The sequence below is a fragment of the Nilaparvata lugens genome, chromosome 8, assembly GCF_014356525.2.
Source record: "Nilaparvata lugens isolate BPH chromosome 8, ASM1435652v1, whole genome shotgun sequence".
Lineage (NCBI taxonomy): Eukaryota > Metazoa > Arthropoda > Insecta > Hemiptera > Delphacidae > Nilaparvata > Nilaparvata lugens.
Window position 1 is genome coordinate 34,428,769 of NC_052511.1, and position 19,078 is coordinate 34,447,846.

Genomic DNA, 19,078 nt, shown 5'->3' on the forward strand with positions numbered 1-19,078 from the left:
ACAGAATACTACTATAGAGAAACGATAGCATAAGTAGATATGCCATGGTATAGGGCGTTTATGTCGCAACTTTTACTGTTATCCCAAGCCTATAGTTCACATAGTTCTTTCCTATGCAGCTGTGTGACGCTGGTAGTTTCTCAAATTGTGCCGTTCATACACTATGACCCCAACAAAACAGTAAAAATTGACAATAATCGACAGTAATCGGCTTGAGATAACAGAAAAAGTTGCGACATAAATTCCCTATACCATGGGATATCTTCTTACGCTATTGTTTCTCTATGATACTACACTAAATATGATAAAGATAATGATTATAATTCTGTTACTATTGCTTATTGCTCTCAAGATAATCCTCTTCTAACAAAAAAAAAAAAAAAAAAAAACTTGTATCAAATTAAAAAATTAGTATTGTTCTTACTTTTTAGTTGGGAAAAACATCGGATGACCGATGTCTAGGTAAAACCATCGATAAGTGAAAAACATCGAACAGTAAACATCGATGTTAAAAACATCTATGTTTGATGTTGAAACATCGATGTATCGATACCCATTCCTAGTTTTGGCAGTTCTATTATATGCCAGAGTGATCCAAGATGGATTTTAGGCAGATGAGCTCATAGAGGATGAATAATTTATCTACAATTTGGAAGTAATCGTGAGTTTCTATGATGTATCAGACTCGTTTTAGAAACTCTTGATCAACAGTAAAATCACGAAAAAATGTAAAAACTGAAATCGCCATTTTTAAAATATTCTGTAACTTTCGAATTGTATTGGAATTGAAAGTATTATTCATTGGAGTTGGTAGAGGGGGACAATTTTGACATCCTCATTTGATTTGGAAATTTTATCAGAAGTATTTCACAAGACATGCAGCTTTGAATATTGAAATTGGCAATTTTTTGTGTATTGGAATATGGGCTTAAGTAAACTCAACAATAAATTTTTCATTTATCGACCGAATTTGACTTATGATGCATGATTCTGGACCGCCTTGACGAGCCGAGAAGAATGAAGTGTAGTACGATGGAGTCTGAGCATTGTGTCGAAAGTTTTAAGTGTTTGAAATTTTGATCCTTGAGGTGGCCTTGAGCGCGCCTCTCCACTAGGAAATACTGAAATGAAGTGCATCTAGCGGGTGATTCTCATAAAACATGATCTCATGAACTTATGTCATTGTGCGAAATATCAATGTAAGGACAATGTAGTTGGTGATGATGGTTGAAGCTGAACATTAGGTGTTTTTCACAATACAAGGAGCATTGTTTTCAGGTGTACCTGGAAATCTACTCGAGATAGAGCGCTCTCCCTGATCTCAGATTGTGGAGCACAAAGATACGCCCAGAGGGATTTTGAATTATACATCTAAATGTTAACAATCGGAAGATATTGTTGATAAAGAGCTAAAATTCATCAAAATTTATTTTTCCTTCAAATTTCACTCATTTTTGAATGAGTACTCATTGGAGATGGAGAGTTCCGAATGATCTCATTTTATTCAGAATCTTATGATCTAAAAAAAGGCGAAAGCATATTTTTCTGTCCGATTTGGCAGAAATAGCTGAAAACTGGAAAATGAGCTGAAAATACGAGGTTTTTGGGCCACTCTATATCTAGCACAGGGAAATTTTGCATGAAGAAATTGGTTCTGAACTTCTCTTATGTACCCAAATAGAATATTAAATAATCAGAACTACAATATAAATTGCATGCACCAATGTATATAGTGACTGGACTAAATATAAATTGAGTCAAGTTCTAGTAAAATTGAATAGTGGGTTCACATTTCCTGGTTCAAGAAAACTGAAGTCAGAGCAGGGCTGCATTTACATTATCATGAGCTGATCGGGCTATAGCCCAGGGCGGTAGAATTCAGGGGGCTACAAATTTTGGTAAAATGTATAAATATAAATAGATATTGAAAATACCAATTATTAATAATAATTAATAGTCACACTTCTTTTGTGGTGTGATTATTAAGATTTGTGAACAGAGGTTTGCGCGAACCTGTGAATTTGTGCAAACCCAGGTTTGCGTGAACGCTTGCGCAAATATCTTTGTGGTGTAGACCCGGCTATAAACCGGCTCACCTTTGAAAATTATACATTCTTGGAATTCAAGGCTATTATAGTGCTACTCTCATCCAATTCGCCAGATATAACAGCGAAATTGATGAGTGATATAATGTTCTCATCCAATACGGTAATTCAAAATGGTACTGTAATAAGATTTCTGATTTCCCAGGTCTTCAGCCTCTCCTGCTGCTTTTGAATTGCCATTACCAGTCTCATCACATGTGGGAGAATTTGACCTGCCATTGGAAACATTACATCAAGAAGAATTGGAGAGACACGATGATTCACAAACAATTGATGTATGTTGATAGATTTGATAAAATCATGGAAAAATTTTGAAAGTTTTTTTGAAAGCCAGAAATACTTCAACTCAATTGATTGGACTCTGTAGTGATGCGTAGGTGAAGATAAAACTTTTATCGAAGATAAAGAACGTTAATCGGAGATAAACGGCCAGATCGTCAATAATTAAGGCTGTGCAAAAGGCTGAAAAATTTTTCTACTCTTGATATTTTCAATGTTTCTCGATTTGTATACCATCAAACTATCAAAATAAAAAAGTTTTCTCAGGAAAACACTTTTTACTTTCCTTGCCCTATTACCATAGGTAAGGAAAGTATTGCTTTCCCAAAAAAAGGTACCCTAATTTCAAGTTTTCTATACGTTTCAAGGCCCCCTGAGTCCAAAAACATGATTTTTGGCTGTTGGTCTGTGTGTGTGTATGTGTGTGTGTGTATGTGTGTATGTCTGTGAACACGATAACTCCATTCCTAATTGACCGATTGATTTGAAATTTTAAACTTGAGGTCCTTATACCATGAGGATCCGACAATAAGAAATTCAATGAAATTCAATTCAAGATGGCGGAAAAAATGGCGAATAATTACTGGAAAAACATGTTTTTCTCGAAAACGGCTTTAACGATTTGCTTCAGATTTATATCATGCATAGCTATTTTTAAGCCCTATTTACTGGCATGAGTCTCATTTCTGAGAAAATTTCTGGATCTCCGTAATACAGTACTCTTGAGAAAAATGGCGGATAATGACTAAAATACTATGTTCTTCACGGTTTTCTCGAAAACGGCTCTAGCGATTTGCTTCAAATTTATACCACGGATAGCTATTCATAAGCCCTACCAACTGGCATGAGTCTCATTACTAGGAAAATTGCAGGAGCTCCGTAATATTCTTGAGAAAAATGATGGATAATTACTAAAAACCATGTTTTTCACGATTTTCTCAAAAATGACTTGACCGATTTTTTCAAATTCATATCCTGTATAGTTATTTATCAGCTTTATCAACTGGCATGAGTCTCCTTTCTGGGAAACTAATGGGGGGTCCACCCCATCCTTGAGAAACGGACTTAGTAACCTCCTTCTCGTGCATGAGGTAGGTAGGTAGCGCAGTTCATGAAAAGAACACAACCATAGTCGAGAGATATTATTTCATCTGTAGAACAGCTGTTTTGACGACTAGAAAAAAAATTATCGAATTTCACAATCTACACAAAGGAAAAAGTACTCTGAAAACAATTATACAGGGTGATTCATAAATATGGTAAAATAATTTAATACGTGATAGTAGAGGTAAAAATAAGAAAAAAAGTTCTTATAAACATATCCATTTACGCTTCATTAGCGAGCTATACAGGGTGAAAGATTTCGCCCGGAATTCAGTTCCTCTGGTGAAATACACCGATGCTGAATTGTTTGGGGACTAGTTTTTGAAAAACTTATGCTGGATTCATATGGAGAAATATCTGAAAAATTGAATGAAACTAGTCTGGAAGCTGTATGCAAAAATTCCAGGTAGAAAAACACAGACTTCTTCGTTTGATGCCCAATAACTTTCTTTAATGACCAGTAAACAAATAATTTTTCGCAATAAAAATTGTAGAGAATTCAATTCTGAAAAGGATGATGTAAGCTGTGTAAACTAAATTCAAATAAAAGTTGGATAAAATGTATTCTTATGTAGTACATTACACCACAAAAATTTGCTGTTTTATGAGGAGAGAACTAATAATTCATAGGTTGTAGCTGATTGCCAATAGAACATGGATTTTAATAACAGCTGTTCCAAAACAGCTGATTTATTTTGTTTTAAATAAGGAAATATTTAAAAGAAATTATCAGCTGAAAATTATTTTCAGAAATATTTTAGCTCACTGTTGAACAAAAAAACAAACTGTAAGTTAGGCCTACTGTTAGTAGCCGCGCTGTGTTTTTTGTTTAATCTATCAACCAGTTATTTGTAACCATTTCACTTTGCTTTTGTGTTAAGTGTTAACTTTTAAAAAAATGGCAGGTAATAATTTTAGACATTATTGATACTCCGAATTAGCTGACATGCATTTAATGTATGGAATGGGACACTACTGTAATAGCACTGAAGCAAGACGTTTGTATCAAGAGAACTTTCCTAATCGAGTATGTCCAAGTTCAAGGTTTTTTGCCACTATTCATCAACGTCTGTCTGAAACAGATTCTTTGATATCCAAAGAGCATATTTATGCAGGCAGACCCCGATCTACTAAGACTGTTGAGTTGGAAGAACAAGTTCTTAATGAAATTTATGAACATCCCGAGAAGAACACAAGAGAATTGTCAGTGTAGTTTAATGTCAATCAATCTATTATTTGGAGGATACTAAAAGAGCAACAATTACATCCATACCACCTCCAGAAAGTTCATACTCTATTGCCACGAGACTGTATTCCCTGTGATGGTATTTGCCAATGGTTTTTAGTAAAACTTGTTTACCCAAACTTTTTAACATCCGTTTTATTCACCAATGAGGCACACTTTACAAGAACAGCTATCGTTAACGTCCACAACTAACATATTTGGGCAGCTGAGAATCCTCATGCCATCAATCCTAATCTTCCACAACATCAGTTTTCAGTAAACATTTGGGCAGGAATCATAGGAGATCATCTACTTCTGTTCGAGCTTCCTCCCAGGCTTAATGGCATAATCTACTAGTCTTTTGGTATAAGTTTAATGTCATTTAGATATGCTAATTTCATATAAAGAAAAAACTTTTCATAAAAAACCGAATATTTTATTTGCAATCAGCTACAACTTATGAGTTATTAGTTCTCTCCCCATAAAACAGCAAATTTTTGTGGTGTAATGTACTACATAAGAATACATTTTATTCAACTTTTACTCAAATTTAGTTTACACAGCTTACATCATCCTTTTCAGAATTAAATTCTCTACAATTTTTATTGCGAAAAATTATTTGTTTACTGGTCATTGAAGAAAGTTATTGGGCATCAAACGTAGAAGTCTGTGTTTTTCTACCTGGAATTTTTGCATATTTCAACTTTTTTCTCAAAAACTACTCACACTACAGCTTCCAGACTAGTTTCATTCAATTTTTCAGATATTTTTCCATATGAATCCAGCATAAGTTTTTCAAAAACTAGTCCCCAAACAATTCAGCATCGGTGTATTTCACCAGAGGAACTGAATTCCGGGCGAAATCTTTCACCCGCCTGTATAGCTCGCTAATGAAGCGTTTATGGATATATGTTTATGAGAACTTTTTTTCTTACTTATACCTCTACTATCACGTATTAAATTATTTTACCATAATTATGAATCACCCTGTATATACACATATACAGGAGTCTGATCGTAGTTTCAAATATGAGCAAGGAAAGTTGTGTCAATGTACCACACCAGATTTTTTCTCATCATTACTTTTCGAGATATGAGCGCCTAAAGTTTAAATTATTGGGACAGATCATTGCAAATTCGGTAAGGGATAAATCCATGAAATTTCGAGGATAAATTTATCATGATATTGTTGATTGAAGAGCTTAGAACAAAAAATTTCTGAGACTATCAATTTTTGAGAAAGTTATTTATATCCTTTTTTACCAGAAATTACCAATAATATACTCAACTGAGATTTAATAACTTCCTCAAAAATTGAAATTTTCAGGGAATTTCGTTTGATTCTATCAACAATACCATTAATAATTTATCATTGGAATTTCTTGAATTCATCTCTTACTGAATTTGAAACGATCTGTCCCAAAAATTTGAAATTCAAGCACTCATATTTCAAAAAGTAGTGATTGGATTGTTTGATGGTGAACAAATCGAAAAACTCAGAAAAATATCACCAGTAGAAAGTTTTTTGCTTTTGCCCAGCCTAAATTGTTGAAGAATTATAGACCCACAAACATAGCAGCCTCAATTCGTCTCTTGCCAAGTGCTAGCTGCGTATCGTTATCGTTTTAAAAAGTGATAGTTCAGCATAAATCTACTGAAGGATGATCGAAGCTATACGCAGAAAACTTGAAAATTATGGATGATGATGTGTATGGGTGGTGTCACAAAAAAGTCAGTTGAAATGACTTCCGGAACTCGTTCTCACAGTGCTGGTGCAGCCGTTTGGGCTTCTTCATCAAATCAAATAGGATATTTGTAGCATACAAATCTCACCTTGGTCACCAGTAACTTATATCTTTTCCCTAAACATGAATTGGAGGACAACTCTTCCAAACTAACAAGGAACTAGCCCACATTTGGTGGCAACATTTTAGGACAGAATTCTAGTAGTTGACCCACTTGTAGGATGAATTGCTCGTTATTCACAGCAATAATTATGCTGAAGAATAATCATTTTTGTTTGTAATATTACAACTGGACTTTCAACTAAGGGCCGGTTTCCGAGCTCGGATCTATAAGTTCTGGACTTACAGAGTCCAGGACTAAAATAAGCGCTCGGGTCTAAATCGACTTTCTTGGTCACGGGTTTATCTTCTAAACTCTGGAGTCTATTAAGTTATCGTCTTATTTGAGTCCAGTACTTGAAGAAATAATCAAGTGGGAAATTCTCAATATATCACTGTTGTATTGTTCGCATTATACCAGAAGAGCTGATTGGAGCGGGCTAATTCAAATGAGCATGCTCTCCAAACTATTTTGTAACAATTATATTGTGAAAATACGTGTCGATTTCTTTGTAGGCCTATTCAAAGCGAAACCTCACCTTTTGAAACATGAATGAATGAACATTTTATTCTACGTTATGCTAGTATTGATCCTAACCAGTAATTTTGGAATAAAAATTTTAGTAGGCTATTTGAGTTGGAGAATGTATTTGTTTTGAAAACAACTGAAATAAAAATATATTATTGTTATATTCTTATTATTAATATGCTGGATATGACATTGATTAATAACATTCACATTAGAAAATAAAATTCCAAAGCTATCTTTGTATTATTTTTCTTGAAAATTCTTAGGTTATGTCACAGTCGTAGAATAATAATAGTTTTTTTGCATAATTCTGATATAACTTTATTCCAAAATAGACTTGCAAACTATAAATTATGAATTAGGATGTACCAATCAAAATAATTAAGGTATTCCAAGACACCTATTTGGCTAGTCATCTACTCCAAAACAATAACTGAGATTTGTTTGCTCAGTTTAAGTACAAAGCTTAATTTTAAAACCTACCTCAGTCAGGGTTCAAAATCACACTGTTTTAAGTTCTGGACTTGACGATTTTTGATAAATCTTTGACTCGGAAAGAGGCAAGGATCTAATTCATGTTCTAAACTTATAAGCCCTTCACTCAGAAAGCGAAATTATAAACTAAGTTTAACGAAGAAGAGTCTAACGAAGATCTGTAAACTCCAGGGTTAAGTCCTTGACTACGTTAACGCTCTGACTCGGGAAGCCAATTTTCTGATTCCAGAGTTAAAAGTCTAGAACTTATCTAAATCTCGAGCTCGGAAACCGACCCTAAGTATCAATACTTTTGTATCCAGATGAAGTGACTTTTGTCAATGCAATTTTGTTTGTGATAATAAAACATTCTTGATTCTTGATATATATATATATATGATTTTATATTGGTAACTTTCAATGTTATAAAATTATTTTATTCCACTAGATTCATCTCTTGTGTATGTACAATAGGAGGTTGAAAAAAAATTCAATCGTATTATCCGCGGCAGTGCATACCAAATTTCATTGAAACGCGTATAAATGAAACGCTCTCACTCTGGAACATTCTGATAGATAATTGATGTGATTGGCATGCAATTAAATTCATGTGATAGTTCAATTTTATTTATATACTCAAAGCTTGTTTCAGTTTTTTTTTAATAATTTGAGTGTTGCAGTTGCAAATTATGTATTTTCCAGTGTCAATGTTCAAAGTACATGGTCATACTCCCAGTCTGGATGAATTTTCCCTTAAAAGTTCAGTTTTTTTTTGTAATTGTAATTCGTTATTCTGAGGACAGAAACTTATATTGACTCACATTTGAATTTGAATTATAGTGTATAAATTGGATATGGATAGTTCTGACCATGAGCCTGTTGTAACTTGTGCTGAGTCAGTTATAGTGATTATTGTACATAATGAGCTGAAATTGATGAATGAAATAATGCAATTTCTTCATGTTTTTTGTTTGTACTTTGCGGAAGGGAAACATGTTAGTGTTCTTCCCAGTCTATTTTCGATAATTACATGAACAAACTGATAAAAACATATATATTGATGTTATAAATATGAATGACTTATTTGTTGAAGGAAAATGGGAGAGAACAACATTTGGACTGCCTGGCTGAGTCAGGCTACATTCAGGAGCAGATTTCGCTGATCACAAAAATGCTGAGCGATGGCGAAAATTTTGTACAGAAGCAGAAGGATTCGCCAACAGATGAAACCATTCTGGTGCTGGGCAGAGCAGGCAGTGGCAAAACCAGTTTGGTCCAGTTCCTGACCGGAAATCTCAAACTGGAGTCAAAGAAGGTGAGATCAGACACCGGTGAATACATAATTGAAGATGGGGAAAAAATTGGAACATCGGCCACTGAGTCCTTCACACTCTATCCTGAGTTTGTCAACTACAATTCAACTATCAACTTCTGTGATTCCCCGGGTTTCCATGACTCCAGAAGTTCTGCACATGAAATTGTCTCCATGGATGTCATGAAGTCTGTTAGCAAAAAAATCACGAAAGTGAAGATTTTACTCCTTGAAAAATATTCTTCACTTCAATATGGTTTCTCAAAAGATAGTTTCATCAATACTCTTCATCATCTGAATGATTTTTTGGTTGATATTGATAAATACAAAGATCATATTGTGCTTATTGCATCCAAAATGCCTTTTAGTTATAGAATGACAGATGAGGTTGATAGCACAATACCTGAATTGATAACAGAAGAAATGCATATTGAGAGCATTATGCATTACTTGAATCACACTGAAATATCTCTTGCGGAAAAGCTTAATCAGAAAATAGGAAAAAGTAAGCGTGATTTCTATCAGAGAGTGATAAAGCTACTACAAGGTCTCCAAACCAGAGACAATACTGGAAAAGCAGCTAGAATCAGTATATTCCGTCGCCCATACAAGTCAGGGTCCCTTTTCAACATGTCGTTGCTTGGCAAGAACAAGGAATCACTCACGAAGACAATCATGAACTTGGATGCTGTTGAGGTAGCCAGCAGTGACTTTGACTTCACATTGTCCAATGAAGCAAAAGTGTACCTGGAATGTCTTTTAAAACTGACAAGTGACAGCTTCAAGCATAAAATCAATGAGCTATCTTTCAAACTGAATGAATCGATGATGCAGAATATTCAGAACTACACAAGTTTTCATCAGGTGTTGTCAGACTTGGAATCATTCTCCACCGCCTTAAAACAGTTGTCACAAAACCTTGATGAGACGAAAAATTACAATGAGTTTTTTGAAAAAATTAATGCTTTTATTTCAGAACAGAATATATCATCAAAAATCAACTACAATGAACAGATACATGTACTTGGGAGATATGAGGAAATGCTGATGAAATTCGTTGACACAGATTCGGTGTTCAGTCCATCATCATGGACGCTTCCTATTAGACAAATTAAGAAGTCTGCAGATGATGAGTTGCAATGGTACAGATCGCTCAACAACTTCATCGACGGACTTGCAAGCTACAAGATTCAGAAAAACAAGACAGAAATCCACTCAACAATTTTCCATAAGGGTTCCATTGTGACAAATGAACTGATGAATCTATTTGTAGACGTTACTGGGGGAACACATATTAAACAGTTCATCGATGCACAAGGTAACAGTAAAAGAAGGGCAGAACTTGAGAGTATCACAAACACCATGCTTAATCCGAGTAATATTACTTGTGATGCGAATGGAAGACTTGTAGTTAAAGGTTTCCAAATTCGTTTCGCAGAGGTAAATTCTGAAGCTTTGTTTCGATCCTACTGCAACAACATTACTGTGAAAGAAGTTGCACTTCTAGCTGTTGATACAGTCTACCTGGATGAGGACACCAAGGATTTATTCAGAGGAGTGAATTTGTTTATAGCAGCCCCCAAATGGGAAGTGATTGGACAAAGAAGGATAGTGCTTAGTGGTCAGCCTGGACCCCAACATTTTTGTGGTGAACTTCATGTGAATGATAGCAAAAATGGGAGACCAGGACTGCCAGGCGACAATGGTGGAAGCTTCTTTGGAATTGGTTTGCAATTTGGGAATGGTGGAAATCTGTTGATTGAGTCAAATGGTGGTAGTGGGGGGCCGGGGGAAGATGGAGCTAAAGGTGAGAAAGGGCGTGATGGAAGAAATGCGGCTGAAAAATTAAAATTAGGACTCTATGATCGTAGTTATGAATTTGATAGAGGAGTAGATACATGGGATGTCAAGATAAGTTTAGCTCCGAATTCTGTTGATACTCGTTACAGACTAACTGCAGAGCTTTATAAAGGTATTGTTTATGTTTATGCTGAAGTTAAAGTTATCACAAAAGATGGTGAGTGTGGAGGTGAAGGGGGAGGAGGTGGTTTTGGCGGAGAAGCGGGAATGGGAGGTCTTGCAGGTGATCAACAGCTTATTGAGTTGAGTGACCCATCTCAGATTGGAATGCAGAATCAAAATGGCAGCATAGGCGACCGTGGCAAAATGGGAGATACTGGAGATCGTGGTAAGGATGGCATTGGGATGATTTGTGTGCAAGTGAAGAGGGAAAACTTTTTCTCATACTGGAAATGCAAACCAACTAACACCACATCGCCAGCATGCAATACTTGCCAAAGAGGGGCTAGAGCTGATGAACACCAGTACATGACATCAGGAATTGAGCAGCCAGCGCTCAAAAAGTCTCCCGACTTCAGTTACTACCTGCTCGACTACACAGTTTTGCTCAGAACTCACACTAATCATATCATTTTCAATAAGATTATAACTGACTTTCAAGAAGGAATTCAAAGAAAATTCGCTTACTCTTTAAATGACTTGGGATTGTTGTTTTTCAAAGGAAAAATCAATAGGAAGTTCTGAAAAATGCCATGAAATGTAATTTATTATTACAATGTAGGAAGTCATAGCTGGAAATTGAGATTATAAAATGTCATTATTATAAAGATGATTCTAATTCAACATAAATATTTGATATATTATTATACAATAAATATCAATATCTTTTAATGCATATCTGATTTTATTCTTCAATTTATTGATTTTTCCTTTCTCCTTGTATGATGCAAACTGAAGCTCTTGTTTGTGCGTGGGAAATGAGATTGGATAGTGGAGAGTGAAGCCATGTCATCCAGTGGAGATCAAACCCATGACAGGGTATACTAGCCTAAGGTTGCAAAGCTGAAGATCAGTTAGCAAGGCTAGCCTGCAGGAATTACACTCTCAACCTTTTAAACCTTGAATTTATGCTTATAGAAATCGAAACGTTACAGTACATTACATCTTTAGCGAGAGGCTCTTTAGGCCCCAACTATACGGGCATCTTAGAAGCGCTGAATTTATTTCGTGTTTCTTTAGAATGCATGGACTCTTATGCGAACCGTCTATTTAGCTCGTATAGCTCACCCCATAACGGTGCAAACGAGTGAGTCGCAGTCGATGCCACTAAATAGCTAGCAGTGATAAAAACATGTGGAGTAATTGTAATAGATATTATAAATATAGATAGATATAGAAGGTTGATAGCAGAAATCTACTCATCGACCCTATAAGTGGGAGAATGAAGAAGGAGTGCATGTAAAAGTTCTGTCAGTCTCTCAGAAGGGGAAAATGAGTGAGGTACGAAGAAGGAGTGCACTGAAATGATGCGCGCCTTATTCATACCTCTACGATTCTAGTTTGACAAGGGTCAAAAATTCAGGTTGAGTATATAGCTTGAAACGTCAGTCTCCACATTTACTTGTAATATTTATAATAATTGATCAAGCGTTAGCGAAGTTCTCACTTTTGGATTACTGAAGGCAATTTCTGTCTGTTTGTATGTTCGACAAGAACTCTAGAGAGAATTCATCAATAAGCTTCAAATTTTGAACACGAACAATTCGAACCTCTTCACAGGTCGTAAAATCATAGTGGTCAAATTCCATTCAGTTTTTTCATAATTGCACATGTACACTGTACATTGCAGTATTGCACATGAATAACCTAAAAACAATACAGTGAAAATGCTTGATAGTTGCAATAATTCCAACAACATAGAAGTCTTAATCACTCCTATGCTTTTGAATTTTTCGCTGCTTTCAAGCAGCATAGTAAGCAGCAAGTAATTTAGCAGAATCGTACTCTGCAGTTAAAATAGTATATTTCGCACCTGGGTCCGGCTCGAAATCAGTTTTCAAGACCGAGGCTGTAGGCCGAGGACTAGAAAAGATTGAGAGCTGGAAATACATTTTTGCCTATGGTGCAAACGCTATTTTTCGCCACACAAAAAAAACTATATATATATATATATATATATATATATATATATATATATTGTGGGGGGTTAATTCCTGTTTTGGGAAGTACCCTTGTCACACGAAATAGGGAAAAATGTCTAGAGTATACTAGATTATTTTTCTGACAATTAATCAAAGGATTAATTGTACTATATTTCCTCAGGATCAAGTAACTCGATGATGGGTTACTATTGACCTCTGAAATGAATATGATATTAGCAAATAAATAAGCTATAAGCAAGGTCGAACACAGGGTCACTAAGGAACAACATGTGATGACAAGTTGCATTTATTTGAATTTACTAAATCATATAAGAATATTGTTTGTTCAATAATAATTAATAAATGAATTTGATAATGAAGGGTTAAGCCCATAAACAATATAATTTGAATTTTAAAGAGTTCTTTCAAGTTAATAAATTTATTAAGGATGAGCATGTAGTGCTTTCACCCAAGGGTTGCCCGACTCAAGTTTGGACAGTGTAACGTCAGAATTTTTACAAACGATTCACCAGTTTGTCTATGGAAAATTGAGTCGAAGAGATTTTGAAGTAATAATAATATTATAAATCACTCACATTTATATGGGCCCATAATATACGCGCACTCACTCATGAAGATTTGTTCACTGCATGGCTGGCATCTTTTGTCAGGTTGCATGGCATCATATTAGGCTTCTTTATTTGGCTCGCGATTTTAATAATTGATAACTCCTTTTTAACTGAGACTTGGTAATCAAATTAAATTCTAACGTTACGGGAACTCTACATTAATTGAAATTTAGCACTCTTACAAAAATTTAACAATGAAACATTTAAAATGACAAAAACTAACAAATAGGAGTTACAAACGACTCTCCATTAGCGTGCTCAGTTAATCTCTCTCTTTCTTCCTTCTTCTCCGAAATTGAGAAGCTAGGTTTGGGGAAGAAAGGGTCACATGACCAGTTAATGACCAATCACTGGTCAGAAAAACGAATCTACCAATAGAACTCAAACTGCAACAATAACTGCACCTGCCCTACTATAAAAAAGAGTCAAAAGTACCAAATATCTAGGTGTCCAAATAGATGAAAATTTGAAGTGGGACATACACATAAAATTTATTTGCAGAAGAATGAGATATCTATCCTATAAATTCTACGAAGCAAAAAAAATTCTGAACTCAAAACATCTAAAAATGGTTTACTTTGCACTGGTCCAGTCCATAATTCAGTATGGTATATCCGTATGGGGGGGCTGTTATAATTCTCACTTAGAAGAGCTTTTCATAATTCAAAAATCAATAATCAAAACAATTTTAAATAAACCCAGACTTTACCCAACCGACTTGACTTTCAAAGAGTTTAATGTGTTAACAGTTAGGCAGTTGTACGTAATAAATGTAGCGAAATATATAATCAAACATAAAGCTAATTTTCCTTGCACAAATAACACAATCAATAACCTGTACAATCTGAGACCCTCCTCAAATAAGTATCTTATGTACAATACAAACATTGAAACCATCAGAAGACAACTTATATATTTAAGCACTAAATTGATAAATAAAATTCCTGAAGAATATATCTGCTGCGCAAAATTGACTAAAAAAATAAAACATGATATTAGTATTTGGATTAAAACGAACTATTTCTTCTACCTGTAAATTAAACAAAGTAAAAGAGGAACTTAGTGTTTTTGTGTGCTCACTTACCAATCTAGTGTGGACCTTTTTATTTATTTTTCTTTATTAAATTAACTATCCTATCATCCCACCTCACCTTTTTTCCTAATCCTTTATTTTCCCTCTGAAGGATTGAAAGCCTTCCTAGTATATGGGTAACCATAGTTGGAAGAGCTTCAATCCCACCCCTTTACACCAAATTCTGAATTAGCATCTTGTACGGACATTTTTGTTTTTTTTGTACTAATTTTGCTAGTTGTTTGTTCTTGTTGTAATTTAATATTACTTGTATTTTATGTATGTGTGTAAAGGAAAATAAATTGAAATTGAAAAAAAAGAGAATGGCTACAAATGAAGAGAATTTGCTCAGGTGTGCCATATAGAATTAATAAATAATTTCACAAATAAAAACGAGAAAACAAGCAAAACAAATATAGGGGAACAATGAGCAGATTTTTCAGCAGGTCAGAATGTACAATAAACAACATAACAAAATTGAAAATCGAAGCAAGCAGTCAACAATCAGAAACAGACACACCGGTTATCAGCTGACTGATAAGGTAGCCGGCTCAGTTGCATCGAGAAACTAACCCTTATAGTAAACAAACATTCATTATGCTGTTATAGGTTATTCGAAAACCATTTACAACTGTTTGTGAATCTGGATCTTAATAAATGAATATGTCATAGATTTTGTTGTTATTTCAACAGCCAATAAAGGTGGGTAGTCGTAATTTTCAGCTTTTTAGTATAGAAAGTTGCTTATCAAAGCTGTTTGGCGAATCTCACCGTGACAATATATATATATATATATATATATATATAATATATATATATATATATATATATATATATTATATATATATATATATATATATATATTGTAAAGCTTTTCCTGGGGGAGTCACTCTCACCTCCAAGGATAAGTCGATACACATATAAAGAATCAGATGTGGAATGTAAATAGTCCCACGTCACTGGCCAAATCATGTAGTGCTGTATCCAAATGCCTCACGTTGGGCCGGCAAATCATGTAAAGCGTTTTTTAACGGCTTCACACATGTAGAGTGAATCTTGCACTGAATCAATGGTGTTGAGGCTATAAATTTGGTAACTGCGTGCGTGGACGCTAAGTGTACACCAGTCTGATTGATTCACCACAAGATTCAATACAATTGTCGGAATCGCAGGAGGCCTAAACGCTCGCTCACCCTTGATTCTTCTTATGACAGATTGTATGGTGATGAAATTATTATAAGTAGTGTAGCGGACGCTAAACACTGAATACGGATACCTTAAAATTATTACCTGTGAAGAATGAGCATACAAAATCATACAGGTCGAGCAGAAATCCCGATGTAGATAATTTACGGGACTGCGTCTCTAATAAGTTCTGAAGGATTAAAAGACGGTACTTGGACCAAATATCGTTCAGAATATACTTCGAGAAAAGAGTCTTGTCGGGTTTTAAGCTCTATTGTAGGAAATTATATGATCTCTGGCTGCATCTGCGGTACTGTTGATGTATTCGCTCCTAAGTCGAGGTTGGTAACAGATAAAAGCTGATATATGAGCAGGTAAGGACAAAGAACAAATATCTCGATCTGACCCCACTCACTACATCCACTTAGACCTGTTCCAATATCCAGCTTAATTCAATTATTTCAATGATCGTATTCGATCGGTTCTTGATGATATAGAACGTATCAGACACAATAATTGACAGGCTTAAGAAATAATCGAACTCAGAAAACGAATTAACAAACTTGAAATATATTGTAATAAAATATATGATCTCACAGTGCAGATTCAGAATATGATTTACAGATTGGAAGTGGTTTAACATTAACAAAAATGATTAGCAATTTTCTTGTACTTGCATGACACCATGCATGATTCGACAGAATTTTACAAATTATAAAATTTAACAGTTTTGAAAAAATAGTGAAAAATGAATAAAAATGTTTTTTTTTTAAATTGTTCGGGTCGTGGTTCTGGCAGCGGAGGATAGTTAATCAACTACAAATTCTTAGAAATTCTATATGAATAAATTCTAAGCTCTTAATAACTAAAAGCGCTTGTCGGCGTGGCCAATAATTTAACGAAGAAAATTTTATATTTTTCTGCACTGAAATATTTTCGAAGCGTAGATTGGGGCCCCTTTAAACTTATAACTCACGTGAAATTCCTTGGCGGTCGTGGTTTTCTTCTTTGGATCAAAATCGTTTGGTCGGCAGCAATCCAGGCTTCGGTCTCAGCACGTGGGGAATTTTAATTTAAATATTTCCTCCACCAAATTAATTAAGGGATAAATTAACTTTAAACTTTTAATTTATCGATTGATGAACATAGATTTACGAATAACAAATAGAATAGCCCAAAATATTGGCTCACAAATAAAACATATAAAATCGAACGAAAATCTTACAGATAGGTCTTGGTAACTATAACGAGATCTGAACGGTGAGGATTTCAAAAGGGAAGTGCCGTCTTTTCTCTAAGCTTCTTGGCTAGAACCTTTCTTCTGAGAATCTCGGTGTAATAAATTTGCATAAAAATTTGCCATTGGTAGAACGGTTGTGACGTAGACATGACGTCAGTGGCAAGCAATAGAATATAATTCCTTTAATCACGATAATAATTCAATTTATAATTCTTACAACTGCTTAATCTCCTAGACATAGTTCCTCTTATACAATGTACATGTGCTAGCGTATATGATAAGGCAGGTTTGTTGTCTGATAGTAGATTAACATGTGTTGTTTTCAAACGATCACATTTGGTGCTATTTCTATGCACTATGATTGGCTTAGGCTTGCCAAAGAGATTTAATCACCATGTGGTTCAGTTGAAGTAATAATTAATAAATTAATATTCTTATACAATTTTTATTATGTTTGAGACTGTTATAATTAATTTCTGCCGTTCTTATCAATAATATAATGTTCATGCTATGACCTAGTTAGTTACAATAATATTTGACATTATAATATAGTTTTTTAAGTAATAAATAATTTCAACAATAATACATACATTTTATTTTTTATTCGAAATTCTTGGTCCTTTATTGATAGTTTTTACTTTTTTAGAAATAAAATTATAGCTTGCATGAATCTGGCATGACATTTTAAAATTCGTTGAATCAGTCAGCTGTGTTTGGGCTGCTTTAAAACATCTGATCGGTAGTAAACAAAGTGTAACCTCAAAATTCAATGAGCAGTTCATAAATGGTTCGTGCTTTATTTGCAGAATAATTATAGTTTTATTAAATAATTTTCTAAAAAATATTCAGTACAGAACGGTACTCTTATCTAATGTACAGTTACTGATAAGGAAGCTTTATCGCTCGGTCGCTAACCGTTCCTTTAGCAAATTCTTTCATTTTAAAAGGTAATCACAATTTTTCTCTCTTCTTATGAGGTCTATTTAATTGTTTATCGTGCACTGCCAAAATCAAAACTGAAAGGTCATAGCTCTAGCAAATCTGAGGTAATCTGAATATCAGGAAATTGTCCAAGTATTTTTATTTTTTTCATTTTCAGTGGATACAATTACAAATCATATAAATATGATCGGGAAAGAACAACAGGCATGGCCCAAAACTATTCTGTTCGCAAATTCTCATAATGAATAACATGTCCGAAAAAATAGGTTGTTTTTAGTAGTTTTAGGTAGTTCAAAAACATCAGGTTTAGTGGTAAACGCAGTACTTAAGCTTGTTTTGGGTAGATTTCAATTTGTCTGAATAACCCAAAAGGTTATGTCCAATTATGTTTTCCTCCACCTCCTGTCTGAAGTGCTTACTTTAGTCCCTGGAACATAATACTAAAGTGTCACTTTTTCGCTCTAAGCAGGAAAAAACTCCCTAGAGCGTAAAAGTGACTCTTTATATCACTATATTAAAAACTCTGGTGTGACGCACTCACAGAGTTATGAAAATTCCTTGCCGTTATGAAAATTTATCACCTGACGCTAGTGATCACGCGCATCTCAAGTCTACTATTCTAAGATCAAAGCCAGCTGGTGACAGGACAATAACGCTGGAGACACACGAAGTCTGCTATCTTTTATAGTGAATGATTTATTAGAATCAACAGTTGCCAACAGTTTGCAATATTGAAATAATAATATTTTCTCGAATATTTCGAGCTTATTTTAAATTTCAGGTGGGAATGTTACTTAACATTAATTGTAGATATTTTCATGCTCAATCTTTTCCCCATGGAATTTTTTGTTCAAATTGTATCTGAAGCCTGGTTATTATTGGGAATCTAAAGTCAAACTTTGCATAGAAGAAGCGGAGCTCCTGGAATTTTTACAGATATGGGACTTGTGGTAGTTGATAGAGCTTATCAATGACTATTCTATGTATAAATTTGATCAAAATTGTTGGAGCCATTTTCGAGGAAATCGCGAAAAACCCTGTTTTTGACAGCATTTTCGCCATTTTAGCCGCCATTTTGGATTGCATTAAATCGAGATTGTTCGTGTCGGATCCTTATATTGTAAGGACCTTAAGTTCCAAATTCGAGTCATTCCATTAATTGCAAGATGAGATATCGTATACACAGCCGCTCATACA

At 34.5% G+C, this 19,078-nt stretch overlaps 2 protein-coding genes across 2 annotated transcripts in view; one reads left to right on the forward strand and one right to left on the reverse strand.

Annotated features, from left to right (window-relative positions):
* LOC111061520 overlaps positions 1–11,569 on the forward strand; it is a 35,213-nt gene extending 23,644 nt beyond the window's left edge. The window contains exons 2-3 of the mRNA XM_022349214.2: positions 2,251–2,380; positions 8,654–11,569. Coding sequence (XP_022204906.2) covers positions 2,251–2,380; positions 8,654–11,416 — 2,893 coding nt within the window. The 3' untranslated portion in view covers positions 11,417–11,569. The remainder of the gene's footprint in view (positions 1–2,250; positions 2,381–8,653) is intronic.
* The window catches only part of LOC111061528 (LHFPL tetraspan subfamily member 6 protein), an 88,366-nt gene that overhangs the window by 34,721 nt on the left and 34,567 nt on the right, over positions 1–19,078 (reverse strand). The window lies entirely within an intron of this gene.